The following is a 21,462-nucleotide window of genomic DNA, read 5'->3' as shown; positions in this document are numbered from 1 at the left end:
GGTCTCGGAGGGCATGCTATAGTATGTCGTTTTTCACGATTTCAGAGGATTTGAAAAAATGGTGAAAATCACGGAAAGCGAAAGGCTATAGTCCATGGTCTCGGAGGGCATGCTATAGTATGTCGTTTTTCACGATTTCAGAGGATTTGAAAAAATGGTGAAAATCACGGAAAGCGAAAGGCTATAGTCCATGGTCTCGGAGGGCATGCTATAGTATGTCGTTTTTCACAATGTCAGAGGATTTGAAAAAATGGTGAAAATCACGGAAAGCGAAAGGCTATAGTCCATGGTCTCGGAGGGCATGCTATAGTATGTCGTTTTTCACGATTTCAGAGGATTTGAAAAAATGGTGAAAATCACGGAAAAGCGAAAGGCTATAGTCCATGGTCTCGGAGGGCATGCTATAGTATGTCGTTTTTCACGATTTCAGAGGATTTGAAAAAATGATGAAAATCACGGAAAGCGAAAGGCTATAGTCCATGGTCTCGGAGGGCATGCTATAGTATGTCGTTATTCACGATTTCAGAGGATTTGAAAAAATGGTGAAAATCACGGAAAGCGAAAGGCTATAGTCCATGGTCTCGGAGGGCATGCTATAGTATGTCGTTTTTCACGATTTCAGAGGATTTGAAAAAATGGTGAAAATCACGGAAAGCGAAAGGCTATAGTCCATGGTCTCGGAGGGCATGCTATAGTATGTCGTTTTTCACGATTTCAGAGGATTTGAAAAAATGGTGAAAATCACGGAAAGCGAAAGGCTATAGTCCATGGTCTCGGAGGGCATGCTATAGTATGTCGTTTTTCACGATTTCAGAGGATTTGAAAAAATTGTGAAAATCACGGAAAGCGAAAGGCTATAGTCCATGGTCTCGGAGGGCATGCTATAGTATGTCGTTTTTCACGATTTCAGAGGATTTGAAAAAATGGTGAAAATCACGGAAAGCGAAAGGCTATAGTCCATGGTCTCGGAGGGCATGCTATAGTATGTCGTTTTTCACAATGTCAGAGGATTTGAAAAAATGGTGAAAATCACGGAAAGCGAAAGGCTATAGTCCATGGTCTCGGAGGGCATGCTATAGTATGTCGTTTTTCACGATTTCAGAGGATTTAAAAAAATGGTCAAAAAATCACGGAAAGCGAAAGGCTATAGTCCATGGTCTCGGAGGGCATGCTATAGTATGTCGTTTTTCACGATTTCAGAGGATTTGAAAAAATGGTGAAAATCACGGAAAGCGAAAGGCTATAGTCCATGGTCTCGGAGGGCATGCTATAGTTATAGTATGTTGTTTTTCACGATTTCAGAGGATTTGAAAAAATGGTGAAAATCACGGAAAGCGAAAGGCTATAGTCCATGGTCTCGGAGGGCATGCTATAGTATGTAGTTTTTCACGATTACAGAGGATTTGAAAAAATGGTGAAAATCACGGAAAGCGAAAGGCTATAGTCCATGGTCTCGGAGGGCATGCTATAGTATGTCGTTTTTCACGATTTCAGAGGATTTGAAAAAATGGTGAAAATCACGGAAAGCGAAAGGCTATAGTCCATGGTCTCGGAGGGCATGCTATAGTATGTCGTTTTTCACGATTTCAGAGGATTTGAAAAAATGGTGAAAATCACGGAAAGCGAAAGGCTATAGTCCATGGTCTCGGAGGGCATGCTATAGTATGTCGTTTTTCACGATTTCAGAGGATTTGAAAAAATGGTGAAAATCACGGAAAGCGAAAGGCTATAGTCCATGGTCTCGGAGGGCATGCTATAGTATGTCGTTTTTCACGATTTCAGAGGATTTGAAAAAATGGTGAAAATCACGGAAAGCGAAAGGCTATAGTCCATGGTCTCGGAGGGCATGCTATAGTATGTCGTTTTTTCACGATTTCAGAGGATTTGAAAAAATTGTGAAAATCACGGAAAGCGAAAGGCTATAGTCCATGGTCTCGGAGGGCATGCTATAGTATGTCGTTTTTCACGATTTCAGAGGATTTGAAAAAATGGTGAAAATCACGGAAAGCGAAAGGCTATAGTCCATGGTCTCGGAGGGCATGCTATAGTATGTCGTTTTTCACGATTTCAGAGGATTTTAAAAAAGTGGTGAAAATCAAGGAAAGCGAACGGCTATAGTCCATGGTCTCGGAGGGCATGCTATAGTATGTCGTTTTTTGTGATTTTGGAGGATTTGAAAATCACGAAACAGGCCTACTATAGTTCATGGTTTCAGATTTTATCATGATTTTGGGACACTATGTCAGAGTCAGGACTTGAACCTGTGGCCTCTTGATTCCCAGGCAGGCTCTGTACCCAGTGAGCCACTGTGCTTGCTGTGTACTAAAAGCAAATTAGATAATGATAGATGAGCCAGAGACTTGTTTCCATTGTGGTTCATAAGCGTGACGAAAAAGCGTGATGGAAAAGCGTGACGGAAAAGCGTGACATAGTCTGCCATTGATCCCCATTATACATTTCTCAAATTTGAAAGCACTATATTTCTAAATCTATGAAACATTTTAAAGATTCCTTTTCAGGCAAACATGTCCACCGTAAGATGAACCTAAATACGTTTGAATGGGGTTTCTCGGTGTAAGTATGTAGGACTAGTAGCATGCCAAAGTTTGTGCTATTGCCATTGAGAATGCATTGGGCGTTTAAGTTAAATAACTCAGAAACTACAAAACATTTCAAAGTAAAAAGTTCCAGCATGTGTCTTCACAGTAAGCTGAATGGAGTTTCTAGGTGAAAGTGATTTTTTGACGTGCCAAAATCTGCCATTGACCCCCATTCTGAATTTCTCAAATTTAAAAGCACTATATTTCTAAAACTATGAAACATTTCAAAGATTCCTTTTCAGGCAAACATGTCCACCGTAAGATGAACCTAAATAGGTTTGAATGGGGTTTCTAGGTGTAAGTATGTAGGACTAGTAGCATGCCAAAGTTTGTGCTATTGCCATTGAGAATGCATTGGGCGTTTAAGTTAAATAACTCAGAAACTACAAAACATTTCAAAGTAAAAGGTTCCAGCATGTGTGTCCACAGTAAGCTGAATTATAAAAAGTGTGAATGGAGTTTCTAGGTGAAAGTGATTTTTTGACGTGACAAAATGTTTTGAAAACCATGAAAAACGCCATTCTATAGTACCGGTATGTAGTTGAAAACGATGAAAAATGACACTATAGTAGGCCTATGTAGTTTTTCATGATGTTGCGACAAGACAAAATGGAGACTCAGCTAATCATCTGTCTTTATTTGCAAACAAATACAAAATCATACCATCTGTGATTGTGAATTTTGGTGATCTGCTAAGCCTAAAGAAAAAGTGTAGTGGTAATTGTCAAGTTTTGGATTGAGACTTCCAAACTTTCTATATCACTTGGCTAGACATTCAAAGTGTTGTCCTGCATTTTGTAATTTTTCACCAACATGACTAAGGTAGCCTCTTCCAGGAGTAGCTCACGGCTTGATCAGTAGGCCTATACATAGCCTACAGTACATTCAAAAGGTGAATATTTGTAGTTGGATTTCAGAATCCTGTCCACAATTAATTCCACAATAACTCAAATAACTGAAAATGCAAATCTCTCCAATTCCACAATAACAGAAAATACTGAAACAAGTACAGTAATACCCGACTAAATGTTAATGAAATGTACAAAAGCACGGCAACAATAAACAGCTTAAAAATGCATGGAACGAGAATGTTTCACTGCTACAGAACATGTTTATACATGGCTCCCACAATTAGTTTTTATTACTTCTTTTTTTTTACCATAGAATCTTCAAATCAATTCCATAACTTTCCACAATATTACCAAAAACAATGCATAGTCACAACATTTTTTCTAAACATAGGATTAATTCCAAAGCTTTTGCTAGCCTGGAAAGAGTTATTGTTTTTCTAATTTCAAAATAATTTGAGGAATTGCATGACCATGGGAACCTTGTAGTATAACAAAAAAAAAACACCATGTACAACCTTCTGTTGCTGTCAGGCAGAAAGCTTGTATCTCAATGTTAATGTTTTAGAGGTATATTAGTATTCCCCCCCCACCCCATAAATGAATGCTCTACTTAATACAAGAATGTCACACTGTCACACACAAAGAAAGGACGAAAACAGCAGATCTACAATACATGCATCACGACACGGTGTGAGCTGTAGGATCAGCCAGTTTCACCATTTTAAATCGCAAAATAAGGAACAGTTTTGGACAAACAAGGTTTCCGCCTGGCAACATGCGGTAGGATCGGGAACTTTGCATTGGGCGTTACACACAGTCACATACTTCCTGTAGTAGTCCTGCAACATCAAATGAGGACAAAGCAAATATATAGAGGCTATAAACACGATAGCTGTTTGTTTAACATTCATTAATAAGAATTTGATTCAAAACTTTTAAAAGCACAGGATCACACTCGTGACATGCACCATACGGGTTTAGTCATAATTCACAGATATTCAATACATGCAAAACTATATCACACACACAAACAGTGCAATCCTATCTGATTAAATGGCTACAAACTCAAAGCAGATGCACACAAAAACGCAGCACAGCAATCTCAACATTTGTAAAATGCATATTAGAAAACTACACAACCTGCCTAAAAAAAAGGGAAAAAAAGTAGGGGGAAAAAAAGGAATCAGTAACTACTACTGCTGCATAGTTTAAAGCTGTCAACCTCTTGATTCATACTCCAGTGTACCAGTGGTGGAAAACACTGGTAAAAACAAAATGCTCAACCCCAGTAATTGATGTCAAAGACTTTCCATGAAATGTTCAGAAAGAAATATCACTAATAGTGAAAATAGCAGATATACAAGCTCACAATGTGTTGTGATGTGACACGTTGTGAGCTTGTAGATCTACAATTTGTAATAGGGCTCAAGTGGTTATTTCATATGGTACTTTACATCCCTCCTAGATGTGTGGTCGAGTCAAAAGTACATTATATTTGTCTTTGAAATGTAGAGGAGCGAAAGTATCCAAAACATACTCAAGTAAAGTACAGATTCTCCCCAAAAAATACTCAAGTACAGTACTCAAGTAAATGTAAATTACACTGTTACTTTTCACCAGTCAGTAGCACACATAGCCGACAAGCTCGCAAGCTTCTAGATTGGCTACTTTTGGCGTGCCCCACCGTGTATGGCCGAGTACAAAGCAGGAGTCTCCTGCTCCTAACCATCAGGACGGGTAAAGTGCTCACAGCGTTGTGTCGAGATAAAGGCAACGGCAGAATGAAAAAAAAAAAAAAACGCAATTGGCAATCTTAAGGTGGCCTTAAGGTGGCCTTACACTAGCCGATTTTTTTCAATCTGAAATATGATAGCACCACACACTACAGGATAATCGGGCCCGGTTATTTTATCCGATTATTTTATACAGCACACACTACACGAGTTAAAAACACGGGCGCACCTCAGGCGCAAATATGAAACATTCTTGATGTTGATCGGGTTGATCCCGATGAGCGGCCCCGAGCAGATCGGAGGGATTACGATTGGATCTTTTATATACTCACACTAGATGATAATTTATGCCCGAGAATCGCTCCCGATTGAGTCGGGCACCCCCCTGAGTGTCAAAAATGCCCGATTATCGGCTAGTGTAAGGCCACCTTTAGTTTCTCCATTCTCTGTCCATAAGCCCTTCAAAGAGAGAACACGAGTCAATGTTAAAGTGGTGGGAGTGTGATTTTGGAATTGACGAAATGGTCAAACTCAAATCAAATTTGGGGGATTTGTAATCTCTCGTCTCTCGTCTACAGCTCTCGTCTACAGCGTTGTCTAATTGTAAAGGGATAAAGATACAAAAATAAAATGGGGCGAATGCCGCCCAGATTATCAGATGAAATGAGCTCGCAACTAATGGTAAAAATGTACGGATTCCTTTTTTAATAAAAAACAAAAAAAGGGTCTCCAGATTTTTATGAAATCCGCCTGCCCAGGGAACCAAATCCCCAATTTTGTTTTTCTTATCCTCACCCTTTGTAACAGATTTGGCCATTATTAGATGCAATAAAATAAAATATCAAGTAATCACATTTTTTAGGGGAATTGTTATTATACATCACAGATATATAATGTGGGGTAAATATGTCTGCGACTGTCGATGGCGACTTTGAATGAGTCAGAATGTAATCAGATTAGAGCCAAGTGTATACTACGTTTCATTCTACAGCCCAGTGTATTGCACAATGCACATGACCCTGTAAATCCATGTCTGCTGTGCTCATTGGGATCGAAGCTCAACCGGTGGCCATCGTATGGCCTTGATCAGACTGAAAACATCACAAACCATACAATTTTATCCGTTTCACAGAGAGGATGTGATGTGAGGACACAACACTGTAACAATCGGCCGGTTCAGCCACTCCAATAATAACCACACTCTCAAAGTCTTTTAAAGCCATGATGACTAATGTACACACTTCCATACAGCTATGCGAGAAACAGGCCTAAATATAATCCTCAAAAAAACATTGACAAAACCAAATCAAATTGCCTTTATGCTTATGACCAATTAACATGCAATCGAATCCCCAGGAAGCGCAAGCACGCACGCAGTCGCATGTTACCCCTTAGTGAGGTCTGAGATTGTGGTTGAACTTCCAGCTCCTGCTTGCTCTGACAGTCAAAAAAAATAAAGGCCCTCCCGGGACCCCAGCCAGAACCAGATGAACTCTCCAGACTGTGAACAAAACGGTAGCTGCCTGCCTGCCTGTGGGAGACACAGGCTGGGTGTGGCGGATCCACCCCAGAAAGCCCTCCTCGTCAGTGCTACTTTTGTTCAGAGCCCTATGAAAGAGATAAATGTGCCCTTTTGAAATCTCGCCTCAGGTTCACGGCCGTCTGCATTTTGGATGACCCGTAAACTGTCCCTTTAGTGCAATATTTGGCTAAATGTGATGATACAAAAAAAAAGAAATCCAGTAGACGCCGTAGAGCGCGTGGGTGCGGTTTAGATGGGCTTGTAGAGCAGAGACGTGACGTATTTCTTCTTGTACCGGTGTGTTGCGCTGAGCACCATCACACCATCCTGCAGTTCAACAGAAAAAGAGAAGTAGTGAGTGGAGCTAGGACGTACTGTGGCATAATACCCCCTTCCCCAAGTTTATTGAGCGTAGAAGGTAGCAGATCTACAAGCTCACAGATGGTTCAACCTACCTTTATGGACAGGGCATACAGATGGTTCAGCATCACGTGGTTTGGTTCAGGCAAAAGTGCAGGGTCACACTGCCATGTGTGAGAGAGAGAGAGAGAGAGAACTCAGTTATCAATTATATATATATATATATATATATATATATATTATACAAGTGAAAACATGTGCGCAACACAATACCCAAAGTCACCAGCTACTACGTCACTGACACGCTGGGTGCCGGGGTGCCGAAGCCGAAGCAGGAGCAACACACACTGCAACAACACACTAAGACGTCACAGACTTACCCTCCGCGTCGATCCACGGCTATCTCCTCATGTCGCGCCGCACGCCCACACTCAACACCACCCGCGTAAAAATTGTCATTGCACTGCCACTAAAGCCGCCTCCCGTCCACACTCGCAAACAATATCAATATCAATACTAAACACAAACACGCCACAAGCACCGACACCCCCGCCTAATTTGTTGCCACGTCTATGAAAACAAGCACAGGAAAAATGCCATTCAACACGCTACTTACACACACTACCACTCGCTTACAATACGCGGACCTGGCAACACTACATTCCCTCTCCCATTTGCTCAAAGCCCACCACGTGACCCACACACACACATACCAAAACAACGTAGAAGAAGAAGAACTACACACCGCACACACTGATTCTAACTTGGACAGTTACAATAATGCTAACACGACCGCGTCGACACCTGGCGTGGTACAAGCGGGACAAACCGAGGCGCATATATGGATACGAACAACATCACCAACAATACACGCACACGCGCGCGCTGCAACAACAAACAGCTACGTACAGTGTGTGTGTGTGTGTGTGTGCGTGCGTGCGTGGGGGGGGATTTTGGATCGCCTCGCGATGCAGCGACAATGGCACTACACTACACAGGGCTCGACAGTGCGACTAGGTACTCGCATTTGCGACTTACAATATCACCGTGCGAGGTGTAACATTCCCTTTGTAGCACCGGTGCGACTACACCATCCGATCTTTAAAGCTAAAAGTTGCGCAGTTTACATCCAAAATAATGTGTCACTCTCTCGGTTCTGCACCGCTGCTGGAGAAGTATAGCACTGTCGAAGGCAGCGCTACTAATCCCCCCCCCCCACACACCCCAGAGACGGAGGACAGAGGAGAGAGAGAGAGAGAGCACACACGTGAGTCCTGCACATTATATTGACCCAATATTATTTTGTACAACCTAGCAAAGCATAACATATGATGGTTTGGAGAATAGGCTGGTCTCTCTTTTTACAAGACATAAGCCATTGCATACAGGTTCTCAACCTTTTTAATTTCAAGGACCCCCATAACTCTGAGAGTAAAACCAAATGGACCCATAAGAGTCCCATTTCATTCCATTTGGACAGTATCAGAGTTAAAAGTTATAAAAGAGTCCATTTGGTTCCATTTCTACACTCTCACAGTTACAGACCTGTAGGGTCCACTTGCTTCCATTTGTACACTCTCAGAGTTACAGACCTATAATGGGTCCATTTGGAACCCCCTCAAGGAACCATGAGGGTCCCTGGATCACACCTTTGACAGCCACTGCTTTAAATAAATACATAACTAATATAGAGCATATTTGATCAATTTATTGTTAGGCTATAGATTAGTTTGACATCTGAATTTCACATAACCGCCCACGCACGACACATGCACGCGCATGTGCACATCCCCATGCACGCGCGCATGTGTCCTCTTTTTGGTAATTCAGAATATGGTATGCCTACACAGTTACAATAATGCAAACACGAAAATTGCGCAAACCACTGCGTCGACACCTGGCGTGGAACAAACGGGACGAACCGAGGCGCATATATGGATAAGAACAACAACACTACACGCGCGCGCGCGCACGCGCTGCAACACAAAACAGCTGCATAAAACGCGTGTCACTGTGGACTTCTGTATCTGTGGACTTCTGTATCGCAACGCGGGGCAACGCAACTCTGGGATGAGCGGGCCGAAGGCCCGCGAAATTCTAGTATATATATATATGACAAATTGAATTGTTCCTGTGGGGCTCCAACAGAGCCCCACACACATCCATGTCCGTTTTTGGCGATAAAACTATCATTTAGCTGGGGACCCCTGGAACTGCCTCAAGGATCCCTGGAGGATCGGAGGCGACCAAACGTGAAATAAACAGTGTGTACTCTGAACACAATCATACTGTTGCTTTTGGCTGAGGCGTAATAGGTCAAAGTACCTTTGCAACCCCCACACACGCACCACGCACCCCCCCCCCCCCCCCCGCCTAGAGGCATGATGCAGGTGCTAGTAAATTCTGAAGGAAAAATGCCCCCAACACCACTGGTTCTCAAAGTGAGAGGATCCTCCAGGGATCCTTGAGGCAGTTCCAGGGGGTCCCCAGCTAAATGATAGTTTGGAACCAAATATGGACCCTTCTGGGTCTGTAACTCTGAAAAAGTCCTACCACAGCCATATGTTTATAGATTGTGTGCTGTATTTTGTCCTACGGGGACTACAGGTTCAAGTACACAGTTGTTCCTCACTTAGTAAACTTTGTTTTCAAATATGCTTTGGATGATCCGGTTAATATTAACCTCGCAGCAATATTTTTTTAAATTACATTACGGCAATTACATTTACATTCTGGGGTCATGAAAACGTTATAGACACACGGAGGAGGAGGCTTACAGATATGTTGGTGTCCTTGTTGAGGATGACTTGAAGCAGGTGAGGGGGGAGGATGGGTGGGGCTTTGAAGCGCTCCTCTGGTCTGAACATGTACTGTTCCTGACCGTACGGTCCCGGAGGCGAACTGGACAGATCTGTGGGAACAGACACACAGGACTTAAAAATACACTCATGAAACCATGTTTAAACCCATTTTGACCTGAGATCAGATTCTAAAAATGTCTTCTACATCCTGAAAAAGCCATGTTTCTATGTCAGTCGTTCTTCGACTTTTCAAAAATAGCAGACCTACAAGCTCATAGCGCGCCACTCGGTGGCGCGCTATGAGCTTGTAGATCTGCTATTTTTCAATAGCTAAAGCATAACATAATGATAACACTAAAAGGGGTTCCCGCCCAAAATGGGTTAAGAGCTGAATGTGGATATACTGTTACCACCGCACTCCGACTCTTTTGGTGCGTTGTCCTCTTTAAAAAAAAAAGCATGAGAATCGTTGACAAGTGAAGGGTCTCAACCAGAATGATAAGATCAAGGATTTTGAGCCTAGAGCTTAAAGCCTAGAGCTTTAGATTCTGGCCCGAGCCCAGGTCAAATTTGTCACATATTTGTTGGGCTTTGGGCAAGGCTACATTTATAGGCTACGTTTATAATGGCAGCGCAGCCTAGGACATTAGGACCCAGGAGCAACTGTGGGGCAGCTGCCGTCAGTGTGCAGCGAGCGAAGCAGACAGACAGACAGACAGACAGCCTCTAATGAGACAGTGTGTTAGAGCTACAGTAGAAAAAAAACAAAGAAATCCCCCTTTCTTTTTTTTGCTTCAGCGATCCTAGATGTTTCACGCATGCGCACTGCCGTTCACTTCCTTGTTTACGGCCCGACTAACTGTCTCTTTACTAGTCTAAATCTACGGCGCTCTCCATGGTTTTGATCATAACGGCAATGTTCCGTCTTCATTTCTGACTTAACCTAGCATCTCGTTCGGAATATAGACTTTAGATGTGACAGCTCGAGGTAGTAACGGAAGATTATGCCTGCCGGTTTTGGGGGGGGTAATGGAACGCGGGCAGGGCTTTTCAGTAAGAGCAAAATCTGCCTCATCTGCCGGGCATTATAGCGCCATTATTTTTTAAATATTCCCGGCGCATTCAAGTTTTAACAGCAAACGTGGCTGTTGAGATCGGCCAAATTTGACCAAAGAGATTTGGTGTGGTGTGATAAAAAGAGCATGACGAAGTGGTTTCAGTGATTAAAGCAGCTGACCTGATAAGTCGGAGCTCTCCAGAGAGTCCACCTGCAAGGCGTCAAACACCTCAAAGTCAGACTTCTTCACCTGGATGAGGTTGTTGATGGTGCCCAGCTGACTGGTTACCACCGGCTGCACACAGGGAACCAACACAATCAGCCACACCACTGATACATTATATACATGATGATGTCACAGTACGACTGGAAAACCAGTCAAAACCAGTCAGAACCAGTCACAATCAGCCACACCACTGATATATACATGTCACAGTACGACTGGAAAACCAGTCAGATGGAAAACCGACGGGAGGCGCACCGCCTGAAGGTGATTTTAGCCATGGGAGCAGTGTTGATTTCGTCGACTAAAACTAAAACGAATTTCTTTTTAGTCGACTACCTTCTTTTTAACAGAGGAAAACTAAATGGAAACTACATGAAAACGAATCTATGATGACTAAAACTAAGACTAAATGTATTGACAATTTCGTCAACAAATAGAAACTAGACTAAAATGTTAGGAAGGGACTAGTGGACAAGAGATCCAGTACAAGTCATTTTACACCTGGTTGCATGCTGAAAATAGCCGATCTACAAGCTCACAACGCGTTGCAGCCTGCGACACGTTGTGAGCTTGTAGATCGGCTATTTTCAGCAAGTGTAAAATCAGCCATTACGACAGCATCAACTGTAGATTTAGTCGACTAAAATCTTATGATATTTAATCGACTAAAACTAGACTAACACTAAAACATTCCAGGTGACTAAAATGTGACTGAAACTAAATGAAAACTATTCAAGAGACTATGACTAAAACTAAAATCTGCTGCCAAAAACAACACTGCATGGGAGGCACCGCAGAGCGAGCTTAGGCGAGCGAGACGCCGTAGCGAGTGTTGCAAAAAGATCCCCTTCAGTTGACTCAGCGCCGTCCGAGTTATGTCCCGTTACGGACAGAATCTTACATCGGGTTTTTGATTGATTGAATACTTTATTAGTCAGAAATAATAACACGAACAAGTCGTTCCAGGGGGCTTGTTTCCATTGTGGTCCTATCATGTATTCAATGTAATGCTGTACTGTTACGTACTGTACCTCTGATGGGTCGTGGACCCACTGTCCGTCCACAAAGAACTTGTACTGGTGCTCTCCTTCTGGAAGGTCCAGGATGGCGACAAAGTCATTGTGGCTTTTGGAAAGATTGGATATAAACCATTTATGCTTGTGCGTAAAGTATAAATCTGTAATAAATAAGCAACAAAGTATAAAGCTGTAATACATCAAAGTATGAAGTATTGCTCATCTGGCAAAGCTTCCTTACATATGGTACAATTTTTATTTAATGGAAAAGTCTGTAGTTGTGGAATATTACATGGTAAAATAAAGAGTAATTTTTCAGTAATTTCATGAAGAAATAAAAGAAAATTCCAAGAAATGCCATATTTGAAAACAAATGTTTAAGAAGTAGTGAAACAGTGCCGCACTATGAACTTGTAGTTCTGCTATTTTTTAAAAATCGTGGCGCAACATGTGGCGCAAATCTTTGAATATATATTCTTTCAGAGCAAACGTTTTTAACTCAAATCTTTGCCTCTGGGGGGGTCCCTGGAACAACATATTTTCAGATGGGGGTCGGTGGCCAAATACATAGTTTCTGGGGTCCTTGACATCATGAAATATTGAGCACCACTGCACTGATATAAAACATACATAGGTATTTCAGAAAACAGACATCATCATCATACTATAATTCAGTCAATGTGTCTGAATGTCTGAGTGTCTGAATGTGTGTCAGAAACACTTCCGTATCTCCTCACTGCCTGCACCAATCGCTCCCACTTTTCACACAGGCATTGACCATAATAATATGGAGGTCTTAACGAATTTTTCCAATTTAACAAATTATAAATTAATAATGAATTTATTAGTGAATTAAAAATGCGAAAACGCACCCAGGGCACAGTACCCCCCACCGGCCACAAATGGGGGGGGGGGGGGGGGGCAATATCTCATAACGGGTAAGGGCTAGTTTTTAAAATTTCGAAGTCAGGTCTAAATGGGTTAAACGTGTTAGGGTTGTGGCGTTTACCTCTTATTGAGGGGGATCTTGGTGTTCCAGTTGTTAAAGGAGCCTGCTATGTAGACCTCCTTCCCCCCACCGGCCCAGCGGATGACCGTGGGTCTGGCCTGAGGAGGACCCGTCTTCACCAGATCATCCAGGTCCGGATCCTTCTCTCCGGATGTCTGCAGGGAGAAAAACGCATCCTAAATAACTATAATACTATATACAGCAGGGGTAGGCAACCTTATGCACGGGTGCTAACATTGGCACAGGGGAGGGTGATCACTGGAACACTGGCATAAGTGTGAGAGAGATGATTTTTGGTTTAAAATACAAATATTTAAAAATATGTAGTCAACTAAATTAATTTTCCTCAAATCTGTATGCAATTTACATCCTGCACTCTGACTGGGGGAGGAAGTCTGAGAGATAGTTGGGTTATTGCTCTTGGCCCGGGTCTAATTATCATTTACATCCTGATGTGAAAGAAAATATTTCAGAAGGAGAAAACAGTCAAAATCTGTTGGAAATATAACATTTTGATGTGGTTCATAGCCTAATTAAACTTCATGTTGATATGGCACACTGACAATCAAGAAAATAAAAACATGGCACTTCATGTCAAAAAGGTTACCGACCCCTGATATACAGTACAGTACATGCATTAACACTGAGGGTTGCCCACCTGCCCCTGGCAGGTAAATAAAACTTTTGGGCAGGTGGAATTTGTTTTCAGGTTGCCCCGACCCGGGCAAGTGCTCGTTTGAGATGGGACGCAACAGTCTATAAACACAACACCAGGCATCTGTCTAAACACCTGAACGTGGCCAGAGCACTCTGTCTTCTGGTCTGTGGAATGAAAAATAAGAGCACTTGGTTTGTGGCAGGCACTGTACCTTGGACTCTGGGCCGTGGGTGTTGAAGATGTTGGGGTCATCGGTGCTGTCCACCATGATCTTGCCACTGGGTTCATGGTCTTTGTGGCTGCCGCCACTGTCGGAGCGGTGTGTTTTAGCACCGTGGCGGTCCCCAGACACTCTGTCACTGGTGTTACCCATGACGATTTAGCTGTAAAACATCACACACACTCTGTCACTGGTGTTACCCATGACGATTTAGCTGTAAAATATCACACACACTCGGTCACTGGTGTTACCCATGACGATTTAGCTGTAAAACATCACACACACTCGGTCACTGGTGTTACCCATGACGATTTAGCTGTAAAACATCACATACACTCTGTCACTGGTGCTGCCCATGACGATTTAGCTGTAAAACATCACACACACTCTGTCACTGGTGTTACCCATGACGATTTAGCTGGAAAACCTCACACACACCCTGCCACTGGTGTTACCCATAGGGTTGGGACCCGGAATCGGTTCCATCGTATTTGGCACCGTTTCTGGAACCGGTTTTGAAGGGCGCTAGCCCCACCTATGCACAGCTTTGTGTGTTTGTGTGTATGAGCATCAGAGCACGGAATGGGCCCCTCACTTCACACAAGTGTGATTTTCTTTCTATCACACTTGTACACTTGAGTTACAGTCTTGCAAGGAACATTCTATAGGAATCGTTGAAGGGAATCGTTCAGTTACAGATCGTTAAGGAACCGGAATCGTTAAAATCCTAAATGTTCCCAACCCTAGTTAGTAGTTACCCATGACGATTTAGCTGTAAAACATCACACACTCTGTCACTGGTGCTACCCATGACGATTTAGCTGTAAAACATCACACACTCTGTCACTGGTGCTACCCATGACGATTTAGCTGTAAAACATCACACACTCTGTCACTGGTGCTACCCATGACGATTTAGCTGTAAAACATCACACACTCTGTCACTTGTGTTACTCATGACAATTTAACTGTAAAACATTGACACTGTCAATGGTGATGATTATTTAACTAGCCCATTTTAGACCTAAGGCCAATTCTAAAAATGCCTTCTAAAAGTTTTCTGATAAACTTCAAATATGTATTCAAACATTATAAAAAACAAAATTGTTACTATATATTATAGCAACAAACAACCATCTTGAAAGGGCCATGGCAATAAAAACAAAATCACACTTGGGGCACTTCCACTTATCATCATACATCACATGAGTCGATCAGCTGAGCACATTCAGTGCTCATACAGACATACATACACACAAAGCTGTGCATAGCAGGGGCACCCCTCCAAAACCCCAGAAGGGGTTCCCGTCCTAAATGGGCTAGAAAACATTACTGATAGACAGAAAACATTGCTTCAATTGTGGAATGTGTCTTTCCTGCAAGCCAGCAAATTAAGATTATTGAACATATAAATTGTTAGACATGAATCATCATTTGGTCTAATCTGGTCACTCATTTTGGTCCAGAATTCTATAGATAGAGATAACAGTGAAACTCTGCTAGCATGGCATGGCCAGCAGTGTAGATATTAGTCTGGAACTTCGATGTGGCAGTTCTTTTCCATGGAGCAAACAGATTGAAACGCCACAACAACAAAAATCCCACTTTGAATAGTTGAGATTGGTCACCCACAACTCTGGGGGTGAGGTAGCCCCTCTCGGAACCCTCGTAAAAGGTTTCTGACATTTTAAACATCCAAATGTCAGAAACCTTTTACGAGGGTTCCAAGAGGGGCTAGGGGTGAGGGAAATACAATTCAAAGTGAGGAGGAGTGCCAGAGTCCAGACCAATCTGCCCTAAGGCCAGGGCTATTTGTTTTGGCTGTGGCAGATCCATCTGGTCAGGATAAAACTCTGCAGCTCTATTTCTATTTTCTAACATGACAACATCAGCAGAATAAAAACCAAATGAACCTTTGGGGTCACTATAGCAGGTCGATATTGAAAATCGTGTCAAATGGGGGCCCGTGACCTAATATGAAATTATTATTTCTTGAAATGAATAAGGTTTGACAACAGCCAACTAACCGATCGAGAAACAAGTTTCAGCTGAACCTGCATCGTCATAGCTAACAGTAATCCTACCTACCTACCTTATACACACACACACACACACACACACACACCGCCAAACAACCACTACAAATGAACACAAACATAGTCAATGAATAATAAACATATTTTTAAATCTAGCCCCGTTTCGAAGCTCACAATTATATTTACAGCTACAGATAATGCTTTGCTCGGACAGGACACAACGTCTATTTTTAGCATCGCTCAATTAGCTAGGGTTAGCCAGTAAGACTAAACCACCGATAAATAAATAAACATCGCAGCTCAAGCAACACATATTAAAATACTACGTTGTTGTCGTCATAGCAAAACCATTGTGAAACAACTGAACTCACCCGTAAATAATGTTTGTTTATTTTTTTACTAGAAGACCCTCCTCTCTCCTTCAGCATGGAGTTCTAACTACGGCGCCCGGTTAGGACAAACATGACGTGCGTGTGGCTTATTCTTGACCAGTGCTCCATTTAATGGCCAACACCGCCCTCCAGCGGACATTTACCGAGTAATATTTGAATGTGGGCAACTTTCATGGTGGGGAGAGGGGAGAGGGCCACTATTTCCAAACTCATTCCAGGAGGCTGCATTGCATACTGTCTGGCAGAAACTTCTAATATCTAATATCTAAAATATATTTTTTAACTTATTTTCGTAAATGAATACCCAACGTTGTCATCATGTCACACAGAAGTAGCAAAAATAGCCAATCTAAAAGCTTAAAGGAGCATTCAGTGATTTGGAAACCCCCCCCCCGGTCTGCCCCGGTAACAAGATGTGCACATGCACGCACTACATTGGGGGGGGACCTTAGACTAGAGTCTAACACCGGGGCTCCACCGGGCGCGTCAGTGTCGCGTCTCTGTCACCGTCAGGGAATGTTCCCTTTTTAATCAATGAAGGGTGGCTCCACTGCCCGCGTTGCGTGACAACGCGTCCATTAAAATTGAACCGGTACGTTTTTTGACGCACGCGACGGAGACACAGCGCGTCCGGTGGAGCCCTGGCGTAACGGTCAAGCTACACCAGGCTTTCCGCGCACAAAACGCACGCGTTTACCCCCGCGCGTGCGTTTAATTTAGGTCCAGTCCTATTTTAAAAAAACACGTGTGAACTGAGTGGTGTCACTGTACTTTTATTGTGATAGTTACTGTACCGTACAGTGTACTGTACTAGTGTACTGTAGCAGTTTAACGCCACCCTGACACTGAATAGAAACATATGGGATGGACGTGCGCAAGATCAAAGTTTGAAGCCGAATTGCAGATCAGTCCAGCTGAGAGAGAATATTTTTGTACCATTGTTTTTGAGCGGTGCAGCGGTGCACCCATCAATGTGTGTGTCCAAAGCAAAGCAAAAAGCAAAGTTCTTTGTTTTCCCAGGGTGAATGGACTAAGCTCGACGAACTTGTTTACAGCCAGACCCTGCTCATAGAACATTTCATGGTAGGGGTTCAATGCCTTGCTCAAGGGCACTTCAGCGGTGGTAATTTTAACGTGCCGGTCCGGGGATACGAACTGGCGACCTTCCGATAACAAGACCGCTCCGCAAACCCTGGCTGGCTGGGTCCATCCGATCACGGAAATAGCGTTTTTTCACCACCTAGTGTCACTGTTGCGCAGCCTAACACACACACGTACAGTACAAGTACAGTACAGCGTTACTCAGTTCAGGACAGGTCTGATTTCTTTAAGTTGTCGATCTGCAAGGCAGTCTAGCCTCTAGATTACCTACCATAAGGCAAAAGGTATTTATTTACCTGATTCAATAACCTGATAGATTTTCAAAAACATACTGTATACAGTATACCTCTGTGATTGCACAGATAATACAAAGAACACTGGTTAGCAGCCAGGCAACATATGCCATATTATCTAAAAGGTTACAATTTTAGGCCTCAACAGTAATTCTGTAGTGAATCCCAGCTGCCAAAATCATTTAGCATTATGAGTTCCAGGTGTGTCTTGGAGGATCACCTGGAGTCACATCCGGCCGTCTGCAATATTTAACTACAAGCAACAAGTCATACAGCAAAGGGCTTGTATGACTGCATCACGCCTTCCCTTCTCTGTTTTAAAGGGCTTGTATGACTGCATCACGCCTTCCCTCCTCTGTTTTAAAGGGCTTGTATGACTGCATCACGCCTTCCCTCCTCTGTTTTAAAGGGCTTGTATGACTGCATCACGCCTTCCCTCCTCTGTTTTAAAGGGCTTGTATGACTGCATCACGCCTTCCCTCCTCTGTTTTAAAGGGCTTGTATGACTGCATCACGCCTTCCCTCCTCTGTTTTAAAGGGCTTGTATGACTGCATCACGCCTTCCCTCCTCTGTTTTAAAGGGCTTGTATGACTGCATCACGCCTTCCCTCCTCTGTTTTAAAGGGCTTGTATGACTGCATCACGCCTTCCCTTCTCTGTTTTCGGCCCACTGCCGCAAGGCCTTTTTCCCCCCTTCTCTTTTTCAAATAGCTGAGTGATCTCAAAAGAAGACGAACTGGAGAGACCTGTCTGTCGCACAGATGTTTGTCAGTAGAAATCAATGAATGTGATTATATGGCTCCATACCAAAGTATAGCAATTTAGTTGTAAAGCTCTCTTTTTGTACTACTTTAGTTGCCTTCCCATGTCTTAAGAGTAATTTTAGAAACCGTTATCTGACTCCTTGTTTGAGCCGTTCCGTTTGAAATGCAAATGAGTCATACAAGCCCTGCTACATGTCCTCATATGACTTCTTAGCCTATATCTCAGTACAGGAAATGTGCGCATATGGTCCTACTCCTAGTCATTTTGTGCCTGGCTTGTGCTGTGGGTGTGGATGTGTGCATGCTGCAAACATCAGTTAAAATAAGCTGGAGGAAAAAATCAAGTTGGCAACTAAACAACATACTGTAACCAGAATGCTGTCTGTGTGTGCGTGCGTGCATAGGCCTACATGTATATGCATGAGCTAAAGACATGAATTGAGTACAGCTGTTATAGCTCTGAACCGGTGGCTGTGTCTCTAAATCAGGGCACCAATGAGGAAACTTTCCAGTTTCCAGGGGGGTGGGGGGGGGGGTGTGAGAGAGAAGAGAGAGTGCGCGCAACGTAGTAATTCAATCACAATTTAGTCATTCAATCATTATCTGGAACCATAATAATACAACACCAGTGGAATTTGGGTCTGTGCAATAAGTCCTTGTACGTTTGTTTAAACATGAAATCCTCCCTTTATATGCATAGAATTCTGCTGGCAGATCCAGCAGCTGCTCTTGGCAGCGATGGCCTGTTTTATTTCCCTGTACCAAAGGGCTCATTCACAGTAGTATCATTGTATCATAACACCAGCCGTGACCTTATGTAAACCTTGTTGCAGGGATCAAATGAGGACTCTGTATGCTGCCGTATGGGTGCCTGTCTGCATGAGGTGGGTGTGTGGACTCGGACTGGGGGGGGAGGGGGCGGTAGAAATGGCTGAGACAACTATTGCACAGTGTTGATTTTGATAGCAATTTTTACCAGCTGCGAAGCAGAGCTGGTCTATTTCCTCTCGGGATGGCTTCCGCAACCAATTTCTCATTGGATGCTGCCTGTAGTCAGGACCTGGCGTCCTGATTGGCTGCCTCGTCTCTAGGCAACCAGACACTTTTAATGGCAGCAACATCCCCACGTCTAAATGGTCGCAGCCGACCTTTCAGCCAATGGGATAGGGATAGCATTGCAGCCAGCACGTTGCAACAACAACCCGTCACAATACGTTGTGCACCAATGTTATTTCACCAAGGGATTCTAGTCTGTGGATCCCACGACCTCTGCGGGGACCCCCACTGTACCCGTGGACCCCCACGCAGACTACCGCGGACCCCCGCGGGATACTGTCTCCCGAGGCCTGGTGGAGACGTATGGTATGGTGATGATGTCTGATGATGATGATGTATTGACCCACATGACGTTACAGGGGGCGGAATAATAAGGAACTAGAACGGTGCCCGTTGGGCACTGACTGGCCTACTTGGAACCATGCAAGTTGGAAATGCATGCCCCACCCAGTTATTACTTGTGCAAGTACTGTGGTCGTGCTCGTACGAATGTACGTATGCTCGGAGGTATATACTGATGTCGATGGTGACGTAATTTAATAGGATATGTTTCAATGTCGGGTTATAACTGGCTGTTGATGGTGACGTAATTAGGATATGTTTCAGTGTCGGGTGAATTAAAGGTAATGTCTGTATGTATACATGTATGTAATCTGAAACCTATCTTTATTACGCCATCGAAAGCCAGTTATACTCCGGCATTTACATATCTTCATTACGTCACCCTCAACATATATATACGTATACCTCCGAGCATACGCACATAAAAGCCAGCCGACCACAGTATAGTTCTTTCAACTTACAACTTACATACATACGTTACCTGTTACCCAACCAATATTGAAATAATTACGTCACCATTGACAGCCAGTTATAACCCGATTTAGTATTTAATTCCAATGTTTTACAGAGAGGCTGAGATTTGAAAGTCTGTAGCAGCAAGCAGAGCGCGCCAGTATTGTGGTCATGTTGGGACGTATGCACGTGTGCTTGGGTGGTATAGCCTATATACTGGACGTTGATACCAACCAAGCATACGTACATAAAAAATCACACCCGTGTGAACTGAGTGGTGTAAGGTTTTATATAGCATGATCAGCTGTGGTCTGACGTAATGTCTGACGTAATTATATAAGGTAAGGTATTATATAGCCTGATCAGCTCTGATCTGACGTAATGAAATCACACCCGGATGTGATTTCACAACTGGCTTTTTTTGTGCAGAAAAAATGACCATGGTTGCTACGGTCATCCAGTTCACCCGGGTGTGATTTAATTACGTCAGAAATTATTTTGAACATAGCAACCATGCTCATTTTTTTCTGCACACAAAAGCCAGTTGTAGGAGTGGTTTACACCACTCAAAAAACGCACGTGCGGGCCACGCGTTTAGGGTAAACGCGCGAGACAAGCCTGGTGTAGCTTGGCCGTAAGGGGGACACGCGACAGGCCAACAGCACGCACACCAAGGCCAAGGCCCGCCCCCGCTCGATCATGATTGACGGAAGGCACCTCTCTATCATGATTGGATGAAGGCTGGGCCACCAAAAACGAACCTAAGGGTTTTTTTTTACCCCAGGGGTTAACTGGGGTCAGGGAGGAACTCCTTATGGTCAGCACACTCTATAGTAGGGAGGATTATCACAACTAAACAAAAAAAGAAGTGATATTTGAATTAAGTGAAATCACTCAATGCTATTTTTGCTATTTTTGAATTGGAATCCTGTAAAGTAAAAATACATGTGTAAATTTGTAAATGTAACTTTC

At 43.2% G+C, this 21,462-nt stretch overlaps 1 protein-coding gene across 1 annotated transcript; it reads right to left on the bottom strand.

The window, feature by feature from the left end:
- Positions 1-3,222: 3,222 nt before the first annotated feature.
- On the bottom strand, positions 3,223-16,565 carry prkab2 (protein kinase, AMP-activated, beta 2 non-catalytic subunit). The gene is made up of 8 exons (XM_079488920.1): positions 16,461-16,565; positions 14,045-14,216; positions 13,176-13,330; positions 12,182-12,275; positions 11,105-11,219; positions 9,844-9,977; positions 7,162-7,230; positions 3,223-7,033 (listed from the first exon to the last, which is right to left on the bottom strand). The coding sequence occupies exons 2-8, from the start codon at positions 14,204-14,206 to the stop codon at positions 6,956-6,958; spliced, it is 807 nt and encodes a 268-aa protein (XP_079345046.1). The 5' UTR covers positions 14,207-14,216; positions 16,461-16,565; the 3' UTR covers positions 3,223-6,955.
- Between the last annotated feature and the right edge of the window lie 4,897 nt (positions 16,566-21,462).

The sequence above is a fragment of the Electrona antarctica genome, assembly GCF_951216825.1.
Source record: "Electrona antarctica genome assembly, chromosome: 19".
NCBI lineage: Eukaryota > Metazoa > Chordata > Actinopteri > Myctophiformes > Myctophidae > Electrona > Electrona antarctica.
Note: the sequence above shows the minus strand (reverse complement) of the source record. Positions and strands in the feature narration are given on the sequence as shown.